The sequence below is a fragment of the Anomalospiza imberbis genome, chromosome 1 (genome assembly GCF_031753505.1).
Source record: "Anomalospiza imberbis isolate Cuckoo-Finch-1a 21T00152 chromosome 1, ASM3175350v1, whole genome shotgun sequence".
Classification (NCBI taxonomy): domain Eukaryota; kingdom Metazoa; phylum Chordata; class Aves; order Passeriformes; family Viduidae; genus Anomalospiza; species Anomalospiza imberbis.
The window spans coordinates 64,646,728-64,658,274 of NC_089681.1; the positions used below are offsets into that span (position 1 = coordinate 64,646,728).

The 11,547-nt window shown below is 37.0% G+C and overlaps 1 protein-coding gene across 1 annotated transcript; it reads left to right on the plus strand.

Annotated features, from left to right (window-relative positions):
• The first annotated feature begins 400 nt into the window (after positions 1 to 400).
• Positions 401 to 11,309, plus strand: LOC137476731 (lipid scramblase CLPTM1L-like). Its single transcript, XM_068195012.1, has 8 exons — positions 401 to 537; positions 1,564 to 1,614; positions 2,232 to 2,314; positions 4,113 to 4,147; positions 4,434 to 4,489; positions 4,572 to 4,616; positions 7,683 to 7,798; positions 9,023 to 11,309. The coding sequence occupies exons 1-8, from the start codon at positions 499 to 501 to the stop codon at positions 9,108 to 9,110; spliced, it is 513 nt and encodes a 170-aa protein (XP_068051113.1). The 5' UTR covers positions 401 to 498; the 3' UTR covers positions 9,111 to 11,309.
• Positions 11,310 to 11,547: the final 238 nt, after the last annotated feature.

Below are 11,547 nucleotides of genomic sequence, written 5' to 3' on the forward strand. Positions count from 1 at the left end.
TGATTTTTGCTTGTAGTCCACTACTGAAATGTAATGACCATGTAAGTAAGTGCCAACTTAATCACTGTTAGGACTTCTGTGCCCCCTTCGTCAAAGGCACATAAAAACTTGCTTGGCAGGTGACTACTGGAATTTTCTAAATGCTTGACCTGGAGTGCATGTTGGTGCTAACCCCACTTAGGCACTGCCATTCAGATATCCTGGAATGACTACATTACTTCACTTAAATTACATCATCTGATAAAGAGACTTAATAGTGCAGGCTCACAACATTGTATTTGTTTGATGACATAGCATTTGGTTTGTGCAGACACAGGCAGTGTGTGCTGCAATCAGGCTGCTACTGCATTATGCAATGGGTGGTTAAAAGAGGTATTTTAAAATCTTGATTTTAATTGTCTGAATCCTTTGTAAGATGTTCCTTTGTGTAATAATCTTTTACGTGCATTTTTTCTGTTTTGCTAATCACAGCTCTGGAAAGTGAAGAAGGCCTTGAAAATGACAATCAGGTGGCAAGGTTTGAGACCCAAATTTCAGGTATAGTAGACATTGCCCTGTTAATGATTACACTCTTGAGCCACCCATCTGTTTCCAGGTTACTGTGCAGCTTGAGTTCTAGTGAAATGGAGAATTTTTTTTAAATTATAAAACTTTCCTGTCTTCATCTCTCTATGAATGGCTTAATCCAATAGCAGGATGAGCATTTTCAAACCTGTTTCTTTCTCTGAGTTCTTAAGAAGCAGCTATTTATTTGTATGTATTTATGGTGCAAGAAACTTCAGAACTTCTCTGTCAGTCCTGCTAAATCTTTATAGGTGGGACTGTGCTGCTGCCACTGTGTTGGAAAGGCATTCTTAAGTGACATCTTGTTTTCAAATAAGAAACTGGCTTTTTCATGAACCTGTAGGTGTAACTTCTCAGATGTGGAACTAACAGAAGATTTGACATGTTCTGGGTACAGTACACTCTTAGATGATTCTTCTGGGTGAAATGAAGTGCTGAGATTGCAGAACATGCAGTGGCAAAGTGCAGTCTACACTGAAAGTTTGTCTTGCCGGTAAAAGAAACAGTTGTCTAATATTCAGTGTTTCTTCACAAGAAGTGCTGGGGGTTTGTGCTGCTTAAAGTCTATGTGTCTAGAGTGACTGGTGGCTCTACTTGTTCCTGTGTCAAGGAACTGTGTTGAAGCAGGCAGAATTTGTGGACATGCAGAGATAATCCATAACCATGATAATCCATGACCTCTTCATGGTTATGGCTTTTCATAAATGCTTCCTGTATCTGACAAATTTCTAGCTACTTGACCTGGCTTTTGCATTGTGAATTCTGCTGTCTCAACAGCATTTCTCTAAGCAAAGTAGTCTTGGAAGTTTGGTATAAAATATGAGGTTAAAGGTTAATCTTTTTGCCTACCCTATATTTAGTAGGCTGCACAGGACAAATATATGACTCTCCTATATAGTAGCTTTTAAAAGCTTTGTTACCTGCCTAAAGTAGGGAGTTGGACAGGAAATGCTTTCCCCCTGTGTTCTGACGTGATTATGGTTTTCATGTGTGTTGCAGTTTGGTGCATACAATGACTCTGAAAAGAAAACCGAGGAATATGATGCCCAGGTAAGAGGGAATCCTATGACTTCCAATCTACAAAGTCTGTATATGTCACGTGTTGGTTGACTTGTTTTGCTCTTTTTGTCTACAAGTGTATTTTCCACATCCTCAGAGTTGTCAAGTGAATCATCATTGTGTAGATGATCAGATAGTGAAGATTCATTCTGATAATTTATGAAAGGAAACAAGGAAATAGTTCTTTTGGTTGTTGAATCTGGTTGAGGCATTGCTCTTAGAAGCATTGCCACTCACAAATTTGAAAGCTGATATTTGTACTTATTATTTTTACTGAAGGAAAGTTCACATGGTTCCTGATTTCTGAAAGGAGTTGAGCATAGGTGACAACATTGGTGTTAAGTAGGGAGCTATTTTTAGAGACTGATCTTCGTGGTGTCTCTTGGCACCAATGCTCAGAGGTGATTGCTTGTCTGAACTGGACTTTGGAATTTTCACCATCGCCATTAGAAGTGGAAGCATAGTAGAAATAGCAGACATTTGGAAATAGGAAAAGATTTTCAGGAAAAAATTATGTGGCTGTCTTCTTCTTTTCATGGCTATTTAATGCCATGAAAAATCTCTTCATATAGAATGTGAACTAACAAACTATTTTCCTTGTCCATTAGGCTATGAAATACTTGTCATATTTGCTCTATCCACTGTGTATTGGAGGTGCAGGTTACTCCTTGCTGAATGTCAAATACAAAAGGTACTGTAACTCTATAAATGACCTTATATGGAATTGAAACATTCCCCATTTTTTCCTCATGGTTGTGGAAATTTGTTGTTAGCTTGATGCCCAGGCCAGGCACTGGAAACTTCCGTGTCCTGTCTATCTAAAGCTGAAGAATATAGATGTTTTTTTAACATGCTGCAAGCAACAGGCTGCTGTATTTCACAAGTTACCTGATAATTACTTTAGCATAGAATTCATTAGCTTGCATACATGTCAATCAGAAGAGGATGAAGAAAGCTACCATTGATGTTCAGAGGGCCAGTTGGTGATAGGAGAGATGAAAGGAATTCAGTGGTTGGACTTGTCCAATAGCAAAAAGAAGCAAAAACCTTCACAAAATTATTTGGTTTGAACAACAGGCTTCTCTGTTCCTAGATATGATAGCTACAATGGCAAGCAAGCAAAAGCATTTTTTAGAAAGGGCTCTTTATTCCTTTAGAGCCATGAACTTCCTGCAACATAGTAATACTTCAGCAAGAGCTGAACATTCAATATTTCATGAACAAATGAAACCCTTGTCACCTTTCAGTCAAAATAGCTGGCTCATTTTGTGTTGGAGAGATGCAAGCAAGTGAGCAACCATGAGACTTTGTTGTAGGAAAATCCTGCAAACACAAGCATGGTGAGGCCACGTAGGCATTTTTTAATAGTCCTTAGGCCCAGATGGGATGGGACAAAACAAGCAGTAGTAGTTTTTCCTTGTGTTATTTTAAGCTGTTGCTGCATACGTGAGCTGTAACACTCATACCAGAAACTTGGGCAATTTCTGCGCTATTAGAAAAGCATTTTTTTCAAAACGTTCTTGTCTTAGTAAGCAGCTAACAGATGTGCAGCATTTTAAAATTCTGCTTTTTGGATAAAATTCTTGAATTAGTTTAGTATTTCAAAATACGATATTTTAGATATTTTATGAGCTGTAGCTTAAGGAAGTGAAAGCAATTAATATAATAGAATTCTTCCCATTGTTAAATCAGTAAGGAAATGTGTCAGGACAAATAATCTTAGCAGCGGATTATCCTTTAATCTTGGAGGCATTTTCTGATTCATTCTTTATATGCTTGTGGATTACTGAAATGCTGCTACAACTGTAATGTTGCTCTTAATGTGTCAGTAACACAGCAGTGCAAGTTTAATTTTAAATGATGTAACCAGAGCGTGACAGTTATTAGCTGTTCTCAGGATTGCAAGCACAAGTATGGGATTCTGTCATTGTCTGTAGCCCTACCATTATTTTGTCAGGACTGTGCTCCATTGAACACCTGGGAAGGTTATTAGATGTAAGGAGGGAAAAACCTAGATTCCTTGTCTTTTTTTTGTTTTAAGTACCTTCTGTTGTGGTTTGCACTGAATGGTACTTGTTTGAAATTTAATACGTGCCATATGAAGTGACCCTTTAATATTTAGAATACAGTGTTTCCTTTGCAGGCTTTAATACAGTCAGGGTTCAGTGCACAGTATTACACGCACAGTGCACATATCTCATGTCAGTTATCTCATTATCAACAGAGATGTCTTAAAATGGTCTGTAAAAGTATAAAAACAGGCGATAAACCTCTCAAAACTTCTTGTACGGACTGATAAGTATCGTTTGCTTAAACTACCTTCTCTGGAGCCCCTCCTAATCCAAGAAAGATGTGAGGTATTTAGTTCTTGCGTGGAGTAATTTGTAACACAGCTATTTCTTGGAGTAGTCATGTGGTGTACAGTGGTGTATAGGATGTACTATAATTTTGGCTGAAGAGAAATATAACTGTACTCTCTTTGTTTGTAGCTGGTACTCCTGGTTGATTAACAGTTTTGTCAATGGTGAGTCCCTTCTGTTCTCTTTTCTAGACATGTTTTTTCAGATGAAGGCCAGGACTCCAAAGTAGAATATTAACTGCTGTCATTTGGATCAGTGTAATACAGATCAATAACTTATTACTAAATTATCCCAGTGATTGAAAAAGGGAGAAGAATCAACCCAAAGTGAACAAAAGAATTAGATACATCTTCACTCCTCAGAAAAATTGAGTGAAAGTTACTAATTATGGAAGTACAGTCGTGTGATTAACATCTGTGCATTTGTTTGTTTTCCATATTTCATCTTCAGGAGTGTATGCTTTTGGATTCCTGTTTATGCTGCCCCAACTATTTGTAAACTACAAGGTAAGATTGAAAAGTGATGGAAGTCTACTTTTCTAGTCTCTTCTTCCAGACTTTATAACAATTTGATCTTTTTTATTTCTAGATGAAATCTGTTGCACACTTACCATGGAAGGCTTTCACATACAAAGTAAGTGAAGCTCTAATTTAAAGTTGGGTGCAGTCATTTTGAAAATTATTTTCTGTAAGAAACAGCCTAATAATAAATAGCTTAAGGATGGCAATACTTTTTTGTGTTAACAACTACACTTGTTTGCAACTGTCCTTAAAATAAAAAAAACATGCTGATTTTCATTTTTCATAATGACTTCCATATGATGAGAACACTTACATCCTAGTTTTTATGATAATACTGCTTTTTGTACTGTCAGCTGTCTTGCATGAGTGCAGATGTTGGCCTGCAGATAAATTTATCAGTCTCAGTTAAATGTGTTATTTTAAGAAGGTGTCAGTGCATCACTGACAAGGGATAGTTCTCAAGAAACAGTTAGGAATGCTAAAAGACCTTATTTTGGCAGGTTCCAGGAGCTACCAGAGGCTGAAGTCATGTACACACTGTTCTGTGCTAGGGTGGTAATTGTGAGCTTCTGGGCAAATGCGAGGGGGATTGTTCCATGGAGGAACAGGGGCTGCACTGTGGTGTCCCCAATGCCTAGACTGCCCTGGTAAGGCAGTGCAGTGCTGCAGCCAAGCTCAATAGCAGACCTTGGAGGGGAAGGTGAGTTTATTTAAAACCAAAATCAGCTCACTAACCCTTTGAGAGCTGTATATCCACAAGCACCCGCTCATGTGTCCAAGTGGTTTGTATAGTATTCAAATACCAAGATGATAGACCCAAGTATCCCAGTCAGTTATCATACGTGCTGATATGGATAACAAGGGACACCCACTGTTGAGTTACCACGTCTCCTATGTTCTCCCTCAATTAGCAGCTCTATACTAGTTTTGTTCTTGTACGCCTAAAGAGCTGATAGTGTTTTGACTATCATTTCCCACCAATCCTAGTCATTAGGGATTTTGTACTGTGCTTTGTTTTCCTGATCGTTGTGTCCTGAGAAACCTTGGGCGGATGTAGTGGGATCATCAAGGCCCTGATGCCATCACCATGTACCCTTTTTACTTGTGCTTCTACTCATAAATGCTTTCATTTTTCCTTTGTGCCGATATATTACAATTCTCCAGAACATCTGTACTTTAAAAGGAACAGTGTTAAAAACTGCTCAAGAAATGGTGTCCAATTCTGAACAGAAGATATGGGACAAAAGGACTAAAACCTCTACATCTAAAGAGACTACAAAGACTTTTCCATTTCTATGAGCCTATAGCAATTGTCCAACTTTCTGCTGCCTTACTGTTTTTAAGGAAACAGGGTGCATCTAGGAAAACAGATTGAAATGTAGCTGCTAGCAGAATAACAACTAAGCAGTGTTTGATGTGGAAATAGAGATAAAAATAACAATAAACACAGTATTTCAGGCATATACTAGGCAAATCAGCATGTTTCTTAAGAGGAGGGAGCAAAAGGTATATTAATGAAGTAATTTCACAATCTTACTTCACCAAAGAAAATAACTGAGCAGAGACATCAACAGTTAAATAAACAACAGAGGGAGGTTATTGAAGCAAATAACCTATAATCAGTACAACCTTGCTGAATAGCCTTTTCTTACAAAGTATTTATGGTTCCTGTTTAGATGCCATAGGCTACTCATAACAAAGGCTTGTGTGTGTGGAGAAAGAAGTCTATTTCCGTTTTCAATTATGTTTAATTTAGAGAGCTTTGGATGGAGTATTTTACTTTTTGAAATGAATATTTAGAGTTGCTTTGTCTCATCTTCACTTGAAGTGGAAAGAAAAGTCTGAGGGCTCACTTGTGACCATTGTTTTAGAGAGCTTTGTTGGTTTTTTTCCTTAATTTGAACTCTGACTTTCCAGTTTCTGTGGGTTTTATGTTTCAGTGTTAATAAAGAGTACCTTCAAGTGCGGTAATCTCAAAAGAAAATTGTCCAGTCTGAACAGTATTGAATGGGCTGCCTTGGTGCATTCACTTGCAGTGCCTTATGAAGACTGCCTGTGTGCCTGAAGGATGGAGCATTTAGCTTTTTCTTCCCATTGTCATTGCAAGATCACTCACTTGGGTGTTGACTTGGAAAGGCTGTCTTTTCCAGTTTGCCAAGGTTTTTATGTTTGCTCCATGACAAACCTTTGCACAGGCTTGAGAAGTGCCAACCATATTCCTCTCTCACTTCAGATTGATGGATTTGTTTTGACCTGACAGAAAGAGCTCTCCTGTTGTAACTAATCAGAACTCTCTCCTGTCCAACACCCCCATTTTCTGCTGATATTTTCTTCCATCATATAAACATTGGTTCATTGTGTAGAGTGAGTTTTCTGCTTACATCACTTGCCCCCTTCTCAGGGTATGGATTTGCATACAGCTTGCTAAACGGAAAGGAGCCATGCTACTGACTCAGTGTGTTAACCTAACAGTGAATATTCTTTGCTGTGTTTGTTTCCCGATGTGTTTAGTGAGTTGAAACAGTTTATTGCAACATGAGAACTAGAGCTGGTGCACTGTAGGCAAGAGCCAGATCCAGAGGAGTTGCCTTTTGGTTAAATTACTTTTTATTATTGCTGCAGAAGCAGAGCCTACAGTACACCTAGTTGATTGGAAATGGTGTAGAAAATTAGCCATCCCTTATTCAAGACATGGTTACTTCCAGGAAAGCACTGAAAATACTTTAAAGTCTTTCCAAGGCTATTAAGTTAATCTTCTTAAAAGCAATAAATTAACAAGTTTTTACACAAATTTCTACAGAAAACGAAAGTGAAGTGACATTTTGTACATCTTGTGATTTCAGTAATGAATGAAGAAAAGTCTGGGGGGGTTTCCAGGTCCTTTTGAAGTTTTCTCTGAAAATGAGTCTGTGTTTTCCCCTCCCACGACAATACTCTCACAGTCCTACTTCCTTTTTACTTGTAACTTCTGGTCTGTAGTAGACAGTATGGTCTTCATTAAAAGAAGGCATTTTAAAGTTTGCACTAATTAGTTCTGCAGCATAACCTTTAAGTGTTGTTATAAATGTGGAGGAAGTCTGTGTTCCCACAGAAAAAATATAGGAAGCTTCTAACTTTGTATGACTGATGACTTCCTTTCTTCACAGCCAGCTGAAGTAGTCTTTTCTTTTATTTGTAGGCATTCAACACCTTTATTGACGATATATTTGCTTTTATCATCACTATGCCAACATCTCATAGGCTGGCATGCTTTAGAGATGATGTTGTGTTCCTGGTCTATCTCTACCAAAGATGGTATGACTTCCTTTAATATTTGTTACAGTTTTTACAATGCTAAAGATGGTTGCAGTCTTGTTGCTATAAAGAGCTATAGTGGGATAGACTGGAGTAGAAGTTTTATGCTATAATAATGTATAGTATAGTTTGGTCTGGATAATGCTAGTTATGTATATGCCTAGTGAAGGGAATGGTGAGCAGGGTACCCTATAAATGAGATCTCAATACAAATAAGAGGAACAAAAACATTTTCCCATAACTGACAGTAATCCTGGACATGATACAGAGTAGTCAGAAAATTTCTTTTCTCACAGTACTCTGAATTTTTGTCTGTTACCCCTTTTCCCTCCCTACAACATCCTTCTTTTCACCAGATCTGGAAGTCACAAGTCCTCCTACCCCACCCCAGAAAAAAAAAAAAAAAAAAAAAAAAAAAAAAAAAACAAAAAAAAAAACAAGCAAAAACTACAAAAATAAAAAACAAAACAAAAACCCCACAAATCAAATGTGAGACATAAATTCCTGAAGTTAGGGAAAGGAGAGAAATTCCTAAGCTTGTATTCACCTTAGCAGTTCTGGGCTTCTAACCCTTGCTGAGGGCCACATCTCCATATGCTCAGTGTCTGAGGCATGTTCTCCAAGCAAGGTGCTCTGCAGGGCAGTAGTGAAGGATGCTGTCTGATAGGGGATCGTCCTGCTTTGCCTTTCTATGTATCTGGTTTGCAAAAACAAGTTATCAGGTTCTTTTGTAAGTTGAGTACCTGTTGAGTTTCAGTGTCTTTGAGTAACTAAAATCAGATAGGCAAGAAAGCTATATGCACTACTTATGAAATACTGTTCATAGTGAAGTTACAGAAAGTGTATTTTTGTTCCCAAGAATAAACGTTTTTGTTTATTGTTATTTTTGTAGAAATTAAGTGGTCAGCAGCTTCTGATAGGGGCTGGACAGTGGTTTCAAGTTTGAGAGGTGTCCTGCACTGCTTGAGAAAAGACTCCAGCCAAGCTTTAAGGGAGCTAATGCATCTCTTAAGAGGTTCTGTTATAAGACATCTGGTTGAGTCATACTGTGAAAAAGCTGATACATCTGTCCAAATCTTTAAAGATGTTGGGTTTTGCCACAAATGGGAATAGAGAATACGATGACAAAGAAATTAACTTTTAAAATTAAGCATCACAGAACTACTTAATTCCTTCAGATAGGAGGCTGTAATGGAACTAAAGATTTGGGTTTTTTTCTGCCAGGCTTTATCCTGTGGATAAGAGCAGAGTAAATGAGTACGGAGAATCTTATGAAGAAAAGTTAAAAAAAAAAAAAGCTCATAGAGAATAACTAAGAACTGAAGAAGATTCTGACCCCTGGACTCTTCCTCGCTTTGTGTATTACCTGGTCTTAAGGAAGGAAAAACTTATTTAATAAGAGTATTTTTAAAGCTTATGACAGAACTACATGGACAGTACATCTTCTATATTGCCAAAATCTAGTTTTGATACCCTCCTCTTTCAAGATCCTCTTCTGTCCTCACAAGGTCTGCAGTCTGCCAGATGACATTATATAAACTTCCTGCATTTCAGCTTCTCTTCAGTGAAAACCTAAGCATCCTGAACATTGTAGTTAACATCAAAATCTGTGTTTTTAAGACAACTCACGAACTGAAACTGTGGTGCCTGTGCCACTAGGCTATGAAAACTGAAAAAAAAACGATACTGTGTTACAGAAAAATCAAGGATTATTGCCAAACTGGGGGCTGTCAAAAATAAAAGGTAAAATATTTCATTATATTCTACTTACAAATCATTCTCATTTGATAATGGAGATAATGGAAATTGTAGAAATTGTGAATTCCTAGCTGAAAAAATATATTGTTGGAAATACAGGATAAGGTACATGGCATTGTTAAACTTCAAATTCTGCCACATTCTTGGCCTACAATATGGCAGTGGGTTTCAGTTTTCTTAAAGTGAGTGAAGGTGTGAAAAAACTAACATGATTTCTTTCAATATGTATGCGAGGTTATAGAAATCCTTCTGCCTTGTTGACAAACCTGATTTCTTGGCATAGCAGGTATTCATGTAATGCAAATCATTGTTACATGCTGGGAAAGTCTCTTAACACTTCTTAAATTCTTCATCATTTGGTACCACAGTGACCTACTAGGCCAATTCTGTCATGTTTCAAAGGGAATAATTCCTCAGTCTTTTCCCCTCTCCCTCCCTGCCCCATCCTGTTTTTTAGATGAAACACACATCATTCAAATGGAATTATTTTGCTCAAGTACAGGTTCAACAAAGTACACTGATACAGAGAAAAAAAAAAAAAAAAAGCCTGGTAAAGAACAATTCATACCTTTCAATTTAAAATCTGTATTCCATGGGAATTAAATTCATTAAGGGAGATATTTTGATCTGTTTCTTTCAAATTTGTAAAAAATAATCAGGTTGACTTATTATACCAAAATCTAAACTCCACAGCTATATCTAGAAACCACTTATAAAAATGGTTAGAAAAAATTTAAATTTTAAATCTTCAAAGATTTTTAAAAGAAAGTTTCTTAGTAACACTAAGGGAAATAAAGAATGCATTCCGTTCAGCAGCAAATGAAATACAATTTAAAAAATCCAAAAGGCAGAATTCTAGTTTCCAATTCTAGTTTTGCTTTGGCCAGTAAGTTTACAAATAAACCATAATGATTCTTAAGTTTATTAAATTGCATGCTGTTTGTGCAAGGCTGCTAAACCTCGATTTGTCATGAACTGAAAATATTCATACAGGTCAGCTCCTGTGGTCTGTAACTACTTTGTGAAGTGGATTTTATCCAGTTCTGGTACTGCAAAGTCTGAACGTATAAATATTTGGGTCCTAAAAAGATAAAGAAGTTTGTCTGCCTATTGTGTTTTGCTACAGACTACAGTCTTTCCTGTACTGAAGTCCTCCTTACACACTGCTGGCAATGGAAAGGAGTCTTGACGTGAATATTTATCTCATGTTAAAGTCTCTTTATGCTGTTAATTGTAACTACAGATTATTGACTTCAGCATTAAACACACCTTAGTCTATGCAAAACTGAGGCTGCATTTGCTGTATCTTGTACCTGTTTTGAATTTGTTTGGAATGAGCTCTTTACTGTTAAGCAAACTAATATTTCACATTAAGTAAATTGTGTGTGAAAAGTTTTCCTGATATAAAGAATGCATATAGCACGTTCCCTTTTTGTGCCATTTCAGAACAACCAAGTCATTGGTTCTTCTACAGTAGCTTCTCAAAGTCCAGAATACCGTATCTGGGTATTTCTGATGTTTCATTGCTCCTTTTTGTACAAGCTGTTGAAAAATTTCTCTTACACCTTTACTGTGAGTTCCCTGGTCTTCCGTCTTGCATTTCTTGGCACTGACCTCATGATATCCTATACAATAGTCATAAAGCTTATAAAATTAGAGCATTTTAAGTCTTTAAAATGAGCAAGACTTTCCTGTTCAAGTCATTGTTTTATGCATTCCATTTCCAAATAAAAGACTTGGCATACAGGATAAAGAGTTACATTTTGTTCCTGGAAAGAAAGGTGGTAAAAAAACTGTACGTAGTAACTTTGGAGATACTGAATTATATGTTTTAACTTTCTAGTTGTGGTAATGACATCAGCTAAAAATGTGGTTCTGTAGTGAACCAGCTCATGCTGGATAATCAATATCTTACAATCTGTTCAAGTGTCCAAGAGTAACTTCAAAACTTCCTCACTTCTAATGGGATCTACTATTGTAAGCAACTAGGT